Source organism: Mustela nivalis (assembly GCF_964662115.1).
Source record: "Mustela nivalis genome assembly, chromosome: 1".
NCBI classification, from domain to species: Eukaryota; Metazoa; Chordata; class Mammalia; order Carnivora; family Mustelidae; genus Mustela; species Mustela nivalis.
The window spans coordinates 209,055,652-209,072,230 of record NC_139020.1 but is presented as its reverse complement, the minus strand read 5'-3'; the positions used below and the strand labels follow the sequence as shown (position 1 = coordinate 209,072,230).

The window sequence follows — 16,579 nt, the reverse complement described above, 5'->3', positions numbered from 1 at the left end:
AGAACAGGGCAAGGGAAGGGCCAAAAGAGTCAGAGGGAAACTTCCCCCTGACCTCCTGTGTTGATGGCCGTTGATGGCCCAGCTGTGGGTCAGGCATCAGCACAGGGACCCTTCCCTGGCTGGGGAGTACTCACCTTGGCCCCTTTCTCCCCTTCTCTGCCTTCCCGACCCATGCGGCCGGAAGGACCCTGAGGAGGGAAAGAGGATGTGGGGGAGGGGAGCTTTAGGGGTAAAGGGAGCCTGTTGGGGTGACAGGGGTCTGTGGGGGTTTAGGGGGGCCTGTGGGAGTGAAGGGAGGCCAGTGGAGATGGGTGGGGCATGGGTGGGCCCAGGAGAGCCAGGAGGCGGGTCTCACTCACCCTCTTGCCAGGAGGCCCAGGGGGGCCAGGTTCCCCAGAAGCCCCAGGCGGACCCTACGAATACAGAACAGCACCAGGATAGTATTAGCTCATGTTGGTCGAGCGTGATGAGGTTTCAGGACGCCTCTGACCAGACAGCCTCCCCCATACACCACGCCAACAGCTGCCATCTCCCGCCTCCGCACTGGAGTCGCTCATGTTCCTGGGGAAGCCCCAGAGAGGCAAGGCAAGGGCATCTACAGGGCCCTAGGCATCTCATCCACCTACTTCTCTGTCCCCCAGTTCACTCCAGTTCACCCATTCACCCTCCCAACCCCCCCACCAGCACCACATCCTCTGCTCCGCCACTCACCGGTCCACCAACATCACCAGGGTCTCCCTTCTCTCCCGGGGAGCCATCGATACCCTGTGGGGTAGGCAGGGGTTGTGGAGGCACGTAAGGATTTAGGGGTGAAACATGGGGAAACGTGAGGGTTATTTGCTCTATGGAGGGTGGAGATATGGGGACAGAAATAGGACTATATGGGGGCTTATGGGGGAGTAGGGCTCATACCCACCGATACTCCAGGGTCTCCGGGGGGTCCTAGATCTCCTGGGAGCCCAGTGGGGCCCTGGAAGACAGAACAAGGACAAAGCACCTCTCTGAATTATCGGGCATTCATTCATTCATTTGCCACATGAACTGTCCCCAGACACAGCCTGGGCTGCTGAGGATATGCTTGTGAACAAAACACAAAGTCCCCCCCCCCATAGGGTGAACATTCTAGAGTCTAAGGTGTACAGGTGCTGAGCTAAACCCATGACACACATCACCTCACTCCGTCCTCCAGGCACCTCCCAGCTCGGGACTCACAGGTAGGACCGACCCTCCGGAAAGGGGTCAGATCCAACTTGAGGTTCCGCAGACCCTGAAGGTCCTCACTGCCCTCCCACCCCAGCCCAAGCCCCACCATGATGGTAGGAGGGTCTCAACCTCCACCCTAAGGCCAAATCCCACATCAGCCCCAACTCTGGGCAACTATCTCAGCAGTTCCAACGCTTCCAGAATGATTCCGTGTAGAAGCAAGTTGCACCCGTACAGTGAGCTATAACCATCATTCGTCAGTATTCAGTCATGTTCTGGATTGCCTGGGGAATCAGCACACTGGAGGAGGAACCCCTCAGTAGAAGCTGGGGAGCAGGTTCAAGAGGACGCAAGTGCCCCTCCCCGATCTCTCCCTCCACTTCTCCCGGGACTCACCACGCTCCCTTTGGCTCCATCCTCTCCAGGGGGGCCTTTCTTGCCTGGGGGTCCAGCAGCCCCAGATGGGCCTGAGTCCCCCTTTTCACCAATTTCTCCCTTGGGCCCCTTTGCAGAAAGAGTCAGAGGTCAGAGGTCAGAGTCAGCTGGGACTCTTCAGAAGTCAAGGGTTAGCTTCCCTGGACTCAGGAATCGGGAGTGGTCTGGGACTTTCCTGGGGTCAGGGGTCAGAAGAGCCTAGACTGTCCAAGGGTCAGATGTCGAAGGCATCTAGGGTTTATTCGAGTCAGGGGCCGGGATGGTCCAGTTGCTCAGAGATCATAACCAAGGCTGGTCTAGCCCACATGCCATGCTGGAGTGAATTAGGAAAGGGGATCCCTCCGGGAAGTTCATCCCCCACAGGCACCCCCACATGAACCCCACAGTCGGGTTCATGGTTTGGACCCAAGCCCCCACCTGCACCCTGTAGGCGTACAAGCTGAAGAACTCTCGGTAGCAGCCCTATCTGAGACCTTCCGGGGCTTAGGGATACCTATAGGTCTGACTCAGGCCTGCCCAGATTTCGTGAAGGTGGCCCTAGATGCCCAGAGGTCAGGGATTCCCTGAGACGTGTGCAAGGGTATAGAACAGTCACTCACAGGGATGCCTGGGGCTCCCGGGGGCCCTGGATCTCCAACCTCCCCTGGCTCACCCTGCAGGAGGCAAAGTCAGGGTAGGGAGAGCTCTGATTATGAAGGACAGGGAGGAGCCATCCCCAAGCCAGACTGGCTGTGCCTCCCCTACCCTAGGCAGCCCCCTACCCCCCTCTCTCTCACCTTCTCGCCCACAGCGCCTGGCTGACCAACTCCCCCAGGCAGCCCTGGAGGGCCCTGGAGAGACAGAAGCAGTAGAAGTGGGACTGTGGGATCCCAACAGCCCCTTTTGGGGAAATGGAGGTCCCCACCTCTCAGACATCCTGCCCCACCCACCCCCCAGCAAGTCTTCACCTCTGATCCACTGGGGCCATGGGGACCCCTAGGCCCTGGAGCTCCATGGGGACCCTGTGGGACAGTCAGAATAGCATCCAGTGACCTCATGACTCCCCAAAGGCACCACTAGCCACAAACACCATCCTTAATGGCCACCAATCACCCATCCTCTTCTCCCTCCCACCTTCCCCAGGTTGTCCATACCATGGACCCTACATCTCCAACCTCCCCTTTCTCTCCAGGAGGGCCTGGCAGCCCCTGTGGAAAAAAGAAGAAAGATTGGAGCACAGAGTGCAGGGAAAGAGGCCACATCCCCAAACTCAGACACCCACCTGCAGGCCAGGAGGGCCAATCACCCCCACGAAGCCTCTCACTCCATCATCTCCTTTCTGCCCAAAGAGGCCTGGTGGTCCCCGGCGTCCCTGAGCCCCATCTGCTCCCTGGAGAAGGACAGAAGCAGGGTACAAGTGGGGTCTGAGTGAAGAGTTGGAGATAGGCTCTGGGTCAAAGTCAGGACCGAGGTTAACAATTACAGTCAGGGTTGGGCTTAAGTTTGGAAAGGGTCAGGGTTGGACTTGGCATCGGAGGTGCAGGTTAAGGGCCAGATTTTGGGAATTAAGTCAAGAGCTGAGTCAAAGTTTTCACATGGGCATTGGGTGGTGAATGGGCATTGGGTGGTAAGTTGAGGTCAAGGTCATGATACGGCTGAGATGGAATTTAGGGTTGGGTTTGAGATTGGGGCTGAGGTCAGATTCAAAGTTTGAGTTCAGGTTTGGGGTCAGCACTGGAGGGTGGGTCAGATTTGGGGTTAGGGGTAGGATGGGGTCAAGGTTCAGATTTAAAGATAAAGTTTGAGTTAGGGTTGACGTTAAGGTCATGGATAGGGTTAAGACTGGGCCTGTGAAGGCCTTCAGGATTCAGGTTGAGATTGGGATTGAGCCAGATTCCGGTGTGAGTTCCTATTGGATGTTGAGTTTGGAGTTGAGTTTGGGTCTGGGTCATGGTGGAGGACACTGTCCATTCCCACCTGGGATCCAGGAGATGGTCACAAAGCCAGGAGCACTCACCGGGGAGCCTGGGTGTCCCACAGGACCCCGTACTCCTGTCGGTCCAGGTGGGCCCTGGGGGAGGGGACACAGCCAAAAAAAAAAATCTCAAGTTCAAGATTAGGAGAACCCTCAAGATGACAATCACTCCCTCCCACTCCACCCACCAGGAAGCAACAGCTTGCTTCCCCCACAGCCCTGTCTTCCTAGCCATCAACTGATGGGGTCAGACACAGACATCATCCTGAGCTTGGCTCATCAGGACTTTTCCCCAGAAGTCCCTCCAGGGACTGAGCTGGCTCACAGACAGACAGTAGGCACTGTGGCTGAAGTCCTGGGGGAAGCTGGAATGTGATGCCTCAGAGCCTCCCAGAGTCACAGACAGAGAGAATGATGCCATCAAGGAAAGGGAGAGGAGGAGGAGGTAACCACCTCAGCTCCCTCCTCATGCTCTCGAGATCCCAGCTACCCCCCCAGCCTCCCCATCCCTCTGCCTTCCCCCAGGACCACCTCCTTCCCTGGGGCCCCACACTCACCGCATCCCCTTTGTCGCCTTTGCTCCCTTTGTTACCAGAGGCACCCACTTCCCCCTGCAGGGGAAAGAGCATGAGGGGAGGACCAACTTGGACTCTCCGTACCCTGAGCCCCTGAGTCCTGCCCTCTCCGTGAACGCTTACCTTGTCCCCATCCTCGCCAGAAGGACCAACAGCTCCAGGGGGTCCGGGAAGCCCCAGGGGGCCTGGGATCCCATCTTTGCCTGTGGGGCCAGGGGAGCCACGCTCGCCCTGATGGGGGAGTAGATGGGGGTATGTCAGGAGTCAGGGCAGAGGAAAGGTCCTGGTATGTGGAGTCCTGAGGATGCTTGAGGAATGTAGTGGGCAGGCACTCACCGGGGACCCCTTCTCGCCTGCAGGGCCAACAGGGCCTTGGCCTCCGCTTTGGCCAGGAAGCCCAATGCCTCCTGCTGGGCCCAGTGGACCCCGCTCCCCCGGGGAGCCCTGAAAACAGGGGTAAAGGGTCAGGAAAAATAGCAAAAGTAGTTCTCACTGATAGAGGCCTTTCAAGCTGCCTGGCATTGAGTCAGGTCGATACTGCTCTCTTGGCCACTCTGTGCCCTTCCCCACAGCAGCCAGAGGGACACCTGAGTCAGGGCACACACATCCCCCTGCTCACCACCCTCCACAGCTTCCAGCTCACTCACGAAATGGGAAATCCTCCTGGTAGCCCCCAGGCCTTGCACAACCTGCCCCATTACCTCCTGCCCTCTCTGCCTCCTATTGACCCCCTCTCTCCCTTCCTTCCAGCCACACAGGTCCCACCGTTGCCTCCAGCATGCTGCGCACACTCCAGCCCCAGGGCCTTTGCACATGCTAGTCCCACTGCCTGGAACGCTCTTCCCCTATATACCCACACGGCTCCTCCCAAACCTCCCTCAGGTCTCAGCTCCAATATCACCTTCTCAGGAGGCCTTCCTTGAGCAGCTCATTTCAGCGGCTCTCTCCCTACCCCCGCTTCTCCGTGCTATTCGTGCCACTGATTCCTTATCTCCCCAACTAGAAATAAGCTCCAGGAGAAAGGAGGTCTTTCCTCTGTTGATGTCTGGCATGCAGGTAAGTAAGTGTGGGCTGGATCATCTCACGGATGGGGCCATGTCACAGGTGAGAAAACTGAGGTCGTGGGTGTGAGCCTGTTTGACACCCAGGACAGGGGACTTAATCATGGCAATGTCCAGCTCCCTAGATGCCCCAAGGCACCGTCACCCTGTTTCCCACCCAGCAGATGGGCTTATACTTACATTGGCTCCAACAGGGCCTGGGGGGCCTTTGTCACCCTTTAAGCCAATAGGTCCCTGAGGGAGGAGATGATTCAGTTAAGAGATGCCCAAGGGTGTGCCCAGGTCCTGTCTTCCTTCTGGGGGCTCACGGTTCCCCACTTCTTCCTGGGCACTGAAGGTCAGGGGTCTATCTCCTCCAGGTCCCGCCTGCTGTCATTCCTTTACTTTCATGGTTGTCCCCACCCAGGATGCCACCACCATGTCCCTCCCCAGAGCACCCTTCTCCTTTTCTGCTTCAGAGTCCAGCCAGGTACATTTGGGGGGGGAGGGGCAAAGGATACTCACTGGATCCCCAGGGGCTCCTTGGGGGCCGGGGAAGCCCCTGGGACCAGGTGGTCCTTCCTTCCCAAGAGGTCCCGGTGGCCCCAGGTCCCCCTGCAGGAGGGCAGAGGAGGAAGATCAGGCTCCAGAGAAGGGGTGTTTCCTCCTAGTCTGTGAATCTGGGGGTGATTCTGAGCCTTGGGGTGGCATGGGGCCATTGGGAGACCTTTGGGACCACTCAACTTGAGATTTTCCAGGGGGTAGCGTCTCACCTTGACACCCTCTCTGCCTTCCAGGCCTGGAAGACCTTGTTCACCAGGAGGTCCAGGAGGGCCTGGGGGGCCCCTCTCCCCCAGAGGTCCTGCGTCTCCTGTCTTCCCCTGAAGAGGAAAGATAAGCTTATCTTGAACGGAGGTGGCCCAGCATGGGGGAGGGGGCTGTGGGAGATGCGCTTCCCCCCAGATATCTCCCGACTGGTGCAAAACTGGGAAGACCTGTGGGGTCCATTCTGACCTGAGGACCCACGACACCAGCTGGTCCAGGTGGGCCTGTCTGACCTTGGAAGCCCTGGGGAGAAAAATTAAAAGGGGTGTCCCATGGGAGGAAGAACTAGAGAGCCTAACGGGGTCAGGGGTCAGAAGTCCAGAGGCTACGCACCAAGTCTCCTCTCTGACCAGGGTGCCCAGGACGCCCATCTTTCCCCTGGGGGCCCTGGGAACAAGGTAGGACAGAGACAAGCCATGACTAAGCAGTCTTCCCACCCCCTGGCTTCCCTCCAGGCCACCCCTAATCAAGATGCACTCACTTACAGGGGGACCCTTTGGCCCAGGAAATCCAGGAGGGCCTTGTAGACCTGGGAGGCCCTGAAATGGAACCAGAAACCACAGCCTCACCCCTCCTGCCTGGCCGTCTGAGCCCCGCATTAGGACAAGCATATTGAACACTTTGTGCACACCGGGCATGGAGCCAGACCCGTGACACACACTCAGTCATTTCCCGTGTCACCGCAGCCCTTTGCGGCGGGGACTGCGTTTATTCCCATTTCATAGAGGGAGAAAACAAGGCCCAGAGAGGCTGAGTGACTTCCCCAAAGTCACACAGCAGGCAAGTGGCAGAGCTGGAACTTAAACTCACAGCTCCCAACTTTAGAGACTGTTCCTTCCACCGTGTCACAATGCCTCCCTCCCTCCTGGGTTTGTCTCCCATCCAGAAACACCCACACTCACCTTTTCTCCGGGGAACCCAGCGGCCCCATCCTGGCCCACATCGCCCTAGGACACAGTGCATAAGATTCAGGCTGCAGGACAAACCCAACTGGGAGGGCTTCGGGAGGACATTGGGAAGCCTGGGTGAGGGGGCCCACGTGGGGGACTGATCACCACCCGCCAGCCCATACCTTGGGGCCTGGTTGCCCGGTGGCACCCGGCTGCCCCCTCTCTCCACGGGAGCCCTGAGTAGAAAAGAAGCAAAGATTAGAAGCGAGAGGGTGGGGGAAGCTAGGAGGTGAACCCGAGTGCTCTGGGCCCCTCCCTCGGGGATCCCTTCTTGCCCTCCCAGGGACACCAACATAACCCTAACCCTGTCCCCTGCCTGCCTGCAGAACCTCCCCCCTCACCCCACCCCCACCCTCGCCTCTCCTCCTGCAGCCCCTCCCCCAGGCCAGGCAGAATGGGGGAGCCAGCTTCTTACTGGTGGTCCCCGCTCTCCTTCCAAGCCTGGCTGCCCCGCCTTCCCCTGGAAAATGAATCAGGTGAGGGGGAAGCAGAAGAAAGCGATGCTGCAGACCTGACACACACAAATGCTTCCAGGCACAGACCCAGAGAGAGGTCTGCTGCACGCTTTATTCACAAGCCTTTCTCTCTCTTTCTCTCTCTCTCTCACACACACACTCACACACACATCGTGTGAAGATCACAGACACCCAGTTACACCTGTGAATGCATCTACAGGGTCCAAACACAGGTGTGCCCGCCCGGAAGGACAACCACTTATCCCAGACTTCATGCCGCAGCAGCACACGTTGGGTGACCCACAGCCTCGGATCGACACCTGGAGCTCCCCATGCAATCTGTTCCTTGCACATGTGCACACTCAGCATAAACACACGCACACACGGATTCACAGGACACGGTCCTTATAAGCACAGCCGTACACACAGATTCTTGTGTGTAGACACCGTGTCCGCAGACACAGGGGCCACACACCCACCATGCACGTGTTTGCACGCCATGTCCACAGACACACGGGCACCTGTGAGCATGTCCCCATGTGGGGACCCTTGCACACACACATTTACCTCTGCGGTCACACACGTGCATGCAGGCCCGTGTCCTTGCTGACCGCAGGCCCACAAGCTGCAGCCCCCAGACCCCATCTGATCACACTGTGAGGCGTGTGCCCACTGGCACACGCAAGCATGTGGGCAGGGATGCTAGGTGGGGTCACCTACTTGGGCCCTGCCCTGTGTATGCGGGTATGTGTGCAGACAAGTGTTTCTAGGCTTACATGCAGCCACCCAGGGGCCTCCCCATTGTCCCGCAGAGCCACACATGTCATTCTCCTGGCCAAGCCCTACCCTCTCCCCTGACCCCTGGATCACGACTCACCCGCTTCCCTTTTTCTCCTAATGGTCCCAGAGGCCCAGGAAAGCCAGTAGATCCCTGAGTTGAGAGAATCAGAGAGAAAAGTTGTGGGTAAAAAGTGGGTGGTGAGTAACCCTTCAGCCACTCCATCCTTTCCAGAAGCTTCTTTGGTCCTTCCAGCCCCATCCTCCTCCAAGGCTTCCTCTTTCCCTAGCCTCAGCCCTTGCTCATTCCACTCCCGCCACACTGGCCCCTCCATGCTTTCAGGCACACTGGTACACTCCTGCCTCTGGGCCTTTGCACTAGCTCTTTCCTTTGCCTAAACTGCTCTTCTCTCAGGCCCCCACAGACCTGATTCTTCATCCTTTGGGTCTCATTTAGATGTCAACTCCTTAGAGAAGCCTTCTGCCACCGTCCTGACCGCCACACCCTCCAAGTCACTTGCTGTCTATTACATTGTCCTATTTTGTTTTCCCAAAATATTTATATTGAAACAACCTTGTTCAGGGCGCCTGGGTAGCTCAGTGGGTTAAGCCTCTGCCTTCAGGTCAGGTCATGATCTCAGGGTCCTGAGATCAAGCCCCGCACAGGGTTCTCTGCTCAGCAGGGAGTCTGCTTCCCCCTCTCTCTCTGCCTGCTGCTGCTCTGCCTACTTGTGATCTCTCTCTCTCTCTCTGTGTCAAATAAATAAATAAAATCTTAAAAAAAAAAAAAAACAACCTTATTCACTTGCCTACTTACTCATTGTCTGGTTTTTCTGCTAGGAGACGCTGCTCTAGTCTTATTCCCCTCAACCTGGTACAAAGTCAGAGCTTACTTGATATTTGTTAACTAACTGGCTGCAGCCCATGCTGTCCTGCCCATCTTGGAGGCACCCTCCATCCACCCAGGGGAGGACATCACAGGCTCTGCTATCTCCTCCCGCCCCTCACCATGTTTTGAATCCCAGACCTATCACTAGACTAGCTGTGTGGCCCTGGACAAATGGCTTACCCTCTCTGGGCATCAGTTTCCTTACCTGTAGCCTGAGGATACCAATAATACCTCCCTCACAAGGTTTTGGTGAGGCTTAACTAGGATAACGTATAGAAAGTATACATGGCATGTGGCATACAGTAAGTGTTTATGACACATTAGCTGTCATTCTTCAAGCTGATTATTACTGACTGCTATGGACCAAATATTTGTGTCCCCTCAAATTCATATGTCGAAGCCCTATGCTGAAGAATGGCATTTGGAGGTGGGACCTGTGGGAGGTAAGTAGGTGGTGACAGTGGAACCCTCATGAAGTGGATCAGTGTCTTTAAAACGTTTTTGTTTTTTTTTTTTTTTTTTACTTATTTACTTGAGAGAGAGTGATCGGAACCACCTGCTAAGCAGGGAGCCCGACATGGGGCTCGATCCTTGGACTCCGGGATCACAGCCTGAGCTAAAGGAGGACACTCAACCAACAGAGCCACCCAGGCACCCCAGATCTGTGTCTTTATAAGAAAAGGAGACTCAGGGTGGGTGGCTCAGTGGGTTAAAGCCTCTGACTTTGGCTCAGGTCATGATCCCGGGATTCTGGGATTGAGCCCCACATCGGGCTCTCTGCTCAGCAGGGAGCCTGCTTCCCTCCCCCCTCAACCTGGTTCTCTGCCTACTTGTGGTCTCTGTCTGTCAAATAAATAAAATCTTAAAATAAAAAAAAAGAAAGAAAGAAAAGGAGACTAGATCTCTCTCTCTCTCTCTCTTTCCCTCCTTCCCTGTCCCCATCTCTTTCTCCCTCTCTTTCTCCCTCTGTCCCCCTCTCCCGCCCCAACCCCACCATTCGAGGACACAGAGAGAAGACAGCTGTCTGCAAACCAGAGAGTCCTCACCAGAATCCAACCACGCTAGCACTCTGATCTCAGACTCCCAACATCCAAAAGAGTGAGAAATAAATTTCTGTTGTCTAGGCCACGCTGTCTAAAGTATTTTTGTTATAACAGCTAAGACAACAACCTCAACTTAAACAACACATCATGCCTTCTGCCGTGTGTTGCTCGCTGTCCAAAACACATGGACTGGTCTTGGCGAAGAGGCTCTGCTCTAACTCCCATGAACTCCTGCTCCAGTCGGTTGAGTTCTATTCTTAGGTATGGTGCCTTGAGTTTACTCCCCAATCTGTTTGTCAGTTGCCCTTGCTACTGGAGTCATGTGACTTAAGGAAAGTTTACAGAACTGATGGGATGCAGAAAGGAAAAGAAAGATGTCTACCAAATCTAAGTTAAATGGAAAAGACTCAATAAAAAGGGAAGTCACTAAAAAAAGTCACGTCAGATGAGGCATGCACAAGATAACTGCCAGATGGAGATGACAAAAGTGTGGAACTCTGGAAGGACTTGGCGCTCGGATTCCTTCCCAAGTGTCCAAGTTTCTGTTCCACTTTATATAAACCCAAACTATAAATCTTCAGTGATGTAATGTGGGTGTGGCTTAGGCAGAAAGACCTGTCTAATCAGCAGCCTCATCCATTAAAAAATTGGCAGACAAATGTATCTTTTTATATAAGTGCATTTTATTGTAAGTTATAATTCAGTATTGCAAGATATGTATTTTTTTTGTGATTCTCCTCCTTACTGGCTTGGTTTGAACCAGCCTCAATCACACCAGATAAGAAGGATCCTAGAATTTTATTATCAAAATTATCAATGTCATTATAATCAAACTGATGAGATAAAGACTACTGGGATCTCCATTTTACAAAGAAGTAAGTATGCTCAAGAGACTTGCCCACGGTCACTAGGCAGGTAAGGAGTGAGTATTTGAATCCAAATATGATACCAAAGCTCACATCTTTTGCTGTCTCTTAGTGACCCAAGGGGTGGATAGCTCACTCCCCTAGACCACAACCTGGCCCTGAATATCTCAATGTTGCCTTTGCCTACTCCCAACCCCTTAGCTTCTTACCTTAGGGCCTGGACGTCCCGGGTAACCTGGGAGACCTGGCACCCCAAGCTTGCCCTGCAGAGAAGTTATGGGACAAAGGTCAGAAATTGCAACCTCAAGGTCAGAAAAGAAAGGACAGAATGGCTAGAACATGGTGACGGGGCAATAGGGTGAGATTCAGGGAAACATGAGTTCAAATCTTGGCTCCTGCCTGCTAGGAGCATGTCTCTGGGCAACACATTCTATTCTACTCTATTCTATTCTATTCCAAATCTTAAGTTTCCTTGTCTGTAAAATGGGGATAAAAATGCCTGTTGCCTGTGGTGGTTATGGGGATAAAATCAGATACTGTGCATGAAATTGCTCTGTAATGCTGAGTTAAGAAATTAGAGATGGTAAGTGTGGTAGCAGCCTCCTGAGGTTGGAGATAAAAGAGCCAAGGGTAGAAGGCAAAGGGCCAGGGAGTATCTTGGCTGCAGGACGGGAAGCTGTGAGTAGACTGGAGAGGGTGACCAAGGTCCAGTCACCTTCTCCCCAGCTGAGCCTGGGGGACCCTCCTCGCCAGGCAGCCCCTCCTGCCCCTTTAGTCCTTCTGGACCATCCTCTCCTCGGGGTCCAGGGGGTCCGGGGAGCCCCTGGAATAGAAAGGAGGAATTAGACCCTGTGTTGCTCCTGGTCCCTGCAGCCCCCTATCTTAGCCCCAGCATCCTCCCACCTCACTGGCTTCCCCAAGCGCCCCAGAACCACTGAATCCCTCATCTGGAAGGCATCTTACCCGATCTCCTTTAAGCCCCCCATCACCCTTGAAGCCTGGGTAGCCATCTTCTCCCTGGGTGGGAGGAAGTGCAGAGGTCAGAGGTCAGGGCTTCAGCGAAGGGATACTACAAGAGCTCCATTATTAGGGCTCCCCCCAACCAGGAACCCCCTCCCTTCTCACCTTCTCTCCTTTCTCCCCCTGGAGGCCCCGGTTGCCAGAGGTACCCTGAAAAATAAAAAAGATCTCAAGTCCCTCCCCTGCTTAAGAAGGGCCCTCCAACTCAGTCCCCTGCCCCAAAACAAGTCAGGACAGTCCCAAAAGGATACTGGACAAGAGTGGAAGGGGGCAGCCTTAGAGGAAATGACCTTTCTCCAAAGCCTGCTAGTGTGGTGTGCAAGAGGCTGGCTCTCCACCCCTCTTCCCACTGGCAGCCTCCCAGGGTCATCTGTGTGGGGGTGTGCAGGGAAGGCCAAATTTCCGAGTAATTGATTCCAATCTCCCGGGGACACTGTGTCCACAGTTCCTTCTGGCAGGAGAAAGAGGATGAACATTCCAGGCCCCAGTCTCATTCTAAAGGCAAAGGAATGTTCCCCATTGTGCTGGCTACAATGCGACTCTGTGCCTGGCAACAAGGCGACTCTGTGCTTAGCTACAGCAAGGCTGCTCTGTTCAAGCCCAGGTGCCCAAACCCTGAGCTTGGGTTGCAGTGAAAATTGCACTTGGTTACAATGTGACTGAGCTCAGACACTATCATGAAATTGCACTTGGATACAACATAATTGTGTTTTGACAATAACATGATTGTCTCTAGCCACAGAGAGATACAATGTAACTGAGCTCAGAGACTATCATGAAATTGCACTTGGATACAACATAACTGTGTTTTGACAATAGCGTGATTGTCTCTAGCCACAGAGAGATACAATGTAATTGAGCTCAGAGACTATCATGAAATTGCACTTGGATACAACATAACTGTGTTTTGACAATAGCATGACTGTTTCCAGCCACAGAGAGACACAATGTAACTGAGCTCAATGTCTATAATGAAGTTGTACTTAAATACAATATAACTCTTTTGACAATAGCATGACTATCTCCAGTCACAAGGGGATTCACTTGACCACAATGTATCCAACCAAGCTTAGGCCACCCTGGCTACAATGTAGCTACTAGACTCAGTTACAACATAGTCTTTAACTATATATAATTATGCCTGGTTACAATGTAACTCTTAGTTTGGCAACCCACAGGACACTGTGGCTGACTATAATAGAGCCACTTCCTTGGTTATAGTATAACTGAGCTTGCCTACAAAGCCACAATGTGATGAGTTGCCTCTTGGCTACCACCAAACTCTGTTGTTAGACCACAGGTACCAATCTTGCTACAATGTAACTAAATTTATATTAGATATGATTCCAATGTCCCTGCCCTTGGTCAATAGTAGAGCTATTTCTGTGCTTGAGGATTGCATGGCCCTGGGCTTGCGTTAAAGCCCAACTGTCTGCTTCACTACGGTGTGCTGACCTGGACTGTGTTTACAGTGAAATGGGTCCAGCCTCAGACAGGCCTAGCTATTCTCAACTACAAGGAGACAGCTACATTGCAATACTTCCCTGGCTGTTCAGCTCCAAGTAATGCACATAATTCTACCTATTGTCACTCAGATTGAAACCCGACTCCTACCACACCTCTCCTGGCCAACTGATACCTCTCACCACACGTGCACACGTTTCCCATGAAGCTGGTTCCCCAGACCCAATGCCAATGACCCATCCCTACTTGCAAGCACCAAGTATCACGTACCTTCACACCCCGAGGTCCAGGATAGCCCGGGGGTCCTGCAGACCCTTGTGGACCCTGAGATGGAGATAAGATCAGTGCCAGCCTGTTCTTCCCCCGCTCCATGGTCCCAGTGCCCTCATCTCTCTCCTCATGAGTCTTGCCTATCAAGCTCATCCCCAACCCAGTCTCTCTACAGGCCACTCACCTGGGCCCCTTTCTCTCCCGTGGGGCCCTCATGGCCTGGGTGACCCTGGGGAAAGAATTCATCAGAGACAGATTTGCCATTCAAATTCCCAAGCCTCCTCCTTCTCCCTCCTTTTGCCTGCACCCAGTTCTCACCGGAGGGCCATCAGATCCTGGAATGCCTGGGATTCCTGGGTTCCCAGGGGGACCCTGAAAGAAAATGAACAGTATGGAGAGTCTGGCATCTCACCAGGAACAGCCTTACTCAGACCTGCAGCTGCTCAAGGTAACAGAACAAGCATATCCCACAGGCTAGGAAATTTCTTCCTAGCTCTGCTCAGACTTGCTGTGTGACCCTGGGTAAGTCCCCTTCCCTCTCTGAGCCTCAGAAATCCTCCATCTCTGGGAGCGTTTAGACAAGGGAGGTAAAAACAGTGTGGAGGGGTAAAAAAAAAAAAAAAAAAAAAAAAACAAATAGTGGGGAGAGGCTCCTTAGCCACATCCTTTTCTTTAGAAGTGCCTTCATCTGATGAGAGGTGAGCCCAGGAAGGCATGGGGTGACCTGCTATGTTCTACAAATAGTGAATAGGTCCAGAAGCCGGCCCCTTGGCCCAACTAAGCCAATTAGATTTTCTTCCGAAATTTTGAGGTAAGCAACACCTCACTTCATAGAAATTACAATCAGATGGATTTGGGTAAAGAAACTGTAAGGTCAGAAGGAGCTAGGGGCGGAAATTGTGATTAAAGCAGAACTAAATTGTGTAGAAATAGAACCTGGGAGGGAGGACAGACTGAGATATGTGGAGAAAGGAGCCTGTCTGCTGGGGGAGATGGAACAGATGTGCACAGGAATAAGATGACACCACAGACCCCCAGAGAAAGGGCTCTCCTGGCCCCTGGGCCTTACTAATATTTGTGATGACTGGCATCTGTGGGTTCCCCTAAATTCTGAGAATATCCCCTTATGTGATCTAGCTTTGGTGGATTTCTGTTTCTCCCAACCAACCCTTCCCCCCAACAATATTTTTTAAACTCTGGGCTTGTTTAAGGAATGTTACAATTTATCATTAACCAGGGCTAATAAAAGGGTCCTAGTGGGGGAGCTTTTCCTGCAGACAGAGTTGAAGGAAGAAGACAGGAAAGGGTGATGGTGGGTAGGGCTGTCACTCACCTTCTCCCCAGGAGTGCCAATAGGTCCCTGAGGGCCAGGGAGTCCCTAGGGACATAAAAAAAAGAAGGTAAAGGTGAGGGCACCCAGGTGGCTCAGTGGGCTAAGCCTCTGCCTTTGGCTCAGATCATGATCCCAGGGTCCTGGGATCGAGCCCCACATCAGGCTCCCTGCTTGGTGGGAACCCTGCTTCTCCCTCTCCCTCTGCCTGCCTCTCTGCCTACTTGTGTTCTCTCTCCAACTCTCAAATAAATAAAATCTTTAAAAAAAAAAAAAGAGGTAAAGGTGGGGCACCTGGGTGGCTCAGTTTGTTGAGTGTCTGACTCTTGATTTCAGCTCGGGCCATGATCTCAGGGTTGTGGGATTGAGTCCCATGCTAAGCATGGAGCCTACTTAAGATTTTCTCTCTTGGTGTCCCTCCACCTCTTGCTCTCTCTCTCTTTTTTTTTTATTTTTTTAATATTTTATTTATTTATTTGACAGAGAGAGATCACAAGTAGGCAGAGAGGCAGGCAGAGAGAGAGGAGGAAGCAGGCTCCCCATTGAGCAGAGAGCCCAATGTGGGGCTTGATCCCAGGACCCTGAGATCATGACCCGAGCGGAAGTCAGAGGCTTTAACCCACTGAGCCACCCAGGCGCCCTCTCTCTTTTTTTTTTTTTTTTTTAAAAAAAGGGTAAAGGAAGGCAAAAATGGGTAGTGAGCTGGGAAGTGGAAAGGCTGAGAGTGGTCTATGACCTTAGCTGACTACTGCCACCCCCAATTATTGAAAATGATAGCTCAAACCTGGGACCCGGGATTTCCCTGCTGTCCTGGAGGGCCTGGTTCTCCTGGAGGACCCTGCAGAGAAAGGGGAGGTGCTGTGAAGCTGGAAGGGGTCATGGTGTTGAAGTGTCAGTGAAGTTGAAATAGGGGGCATGAGAGTGGACAGGGATACGTTTGGATGATCGTGGAGTCAGGGCATCAGAAGTGTCAGAAGGCAGAACACGTACCACATTTCCTTTGGCTCCTGGAGCACCATCAATTCCAACTACACCCTGGGGGAGGAGAGGGTGTGAGACCCGGGCAGATACCACACAGGAGCCTGAGTCTGAGACACCGAGAGGCACAGGTGGAAAGATGAGCGGGCAGAGAAACCAGGTAACAGAAATGGACATGCAGAGGGGACAGAGGTGAGAAAAGGACAAGCAGGGATGTGGACAGAAAGTGACATTCTCACCGGCCGTCCCAGGGGACCAGGGGAGCCTCTAGGGCCGATCAGTCCTCGGGGGCCCTGCAAGGAGGTAGGAGCATTATTCCAGCATCACTGCCCTGACGCCCCATGAATCGTGACTTCTTCCCCTGTGCCAGGCAAAGGATCCAGAGGTCCCTGATACTCACGGGCTCCCCAGCCTGGCCAGTGGGCCCCGGAGGTCCTTCTGCTCCCTGCAAGAAAGCATTCATCACTTGCTGAGGGGGGAAGAGAAACACTCAGAAAACCACCTT

The 16,579-nt window shown here is 53.5% G+C and overlaps 1 protein-coding gene across 2 annotated transcripts in view; it reads right to left on the bottom strand.

The window, feature by feature from the left end:
* Positions 1-16,579, bottom strand: part of COL5A3 (collagen type V alpha 3 chain) — a 36,815-nt gene that overhangs the window by 7,935 nt on the left and 12,301 nt on the right. For both annotated transcript variants that reach the window (XM_082713940.1, XM_082713941.1), the window contains exons 20-55: positions 16,475-16,519; positions 16,314-16,367; positions 16,087-16,131; positions 15,881-15,934; positions 15,100-15,144; positions 14,085-14,138; positions 13,951-13,995; positions 13,767-13,820; positions 12,138-12,182; positions 11,976-12,029; positions 11,728-11,835; positions 11,222-11,275; positions 8,315-8,368; positions 7,398-7,442; positions 7,105-7,158; positions 6,935-6,979; positions 6,518-6,571; positions 6,366-6,419; positions 6,222-6,275; positions 5,981-6,088; positions 5,733-5,822; positions 5,409-5,462; positions 4,504-4,611; positions 4,291-4,398; positions 4,150-4,203; positions 3,635-3,688; positions 2,900-3,007; positions 2,772-2,825; positions 2,586-2,639; positions 2,415-2,468; positions 2,238-2,291; positions 1,600-1,707; positions 917-970; positions 712-765; positions 360-413; positions 135-188 (exon numbers count right to left, since the gene is read on the bottom strand). In XM_082713940.1, coding sequence (XP_082570066.1) covers positions 135-188; positions 360-413; positions 712-765; positions 917-970; positions 1,600-1,707; positions 2,238-2,291; positions 2,415-2,468; positions 2,586-2,639; positions 2,772-2,825; positions 2,900-3,007; positions 3,635-3,688; positions 4,150-4,203; positions 4,291-4,398; positions 4,504-4,611; positions 5,409-5,462; positions 5,733-5,822; positions 5,981-6,088; positions 6,222-6,275; positions 6,366-6,419; positions 6,518-6,571; positions 6,935-6,979; positions 7,105-7,158; positions 7,398-7,442; positions 8,315-8,368; positions 11,222-11,275; positions 11,728-11,835; positions 11,976-12,029; positions 12,138-12,182; positions 13,767-13,820; positions 13,951-13,995; positions 14,085-14,138; positions 15,100-15,144; positions 15,881-15,934; positions 16,087-16,131; positions 16,314-16,367; positions 16,475-16,519 — 2,241 coding nt within the window. The remainder of the gene's footprint in view (positions 1-134; positions 189-359; positions 414-711; positions 766-916; positions 971-1,599; positions 1,708-2,237; positions 2,292-2,414; positions 2,469-2,585; positions 2,640-2,771; positions 2,826-2,899; positions 3,008-3,634; positions 3,689-4,149; positions 4,204-4,290; positions 4,399-4,503; positions 4,612-5,408; positions 5,463-5,732; positions 5,823-5,980; positions 6,089-6,221; positions 6,276-6,365; positions 6,420-6,517; positions 6,572-6,934; positions 6,980-7,104; positions 7,159-7,397; positions 7,443-8,314; positions 8,369-11,221; positions 11,276-11,727; positions 11,836-11,975; positions 12,030-12,137; positions 12,183-13,766; positions 13,821-13,950; positions 13,996-14,084; positions 14,139-15,099; positions 15,145-15,880; positions 15,935-16,086; positions 16,132-16,313; positions 16,368-16,474; positions 16,520-16,579) is intronic.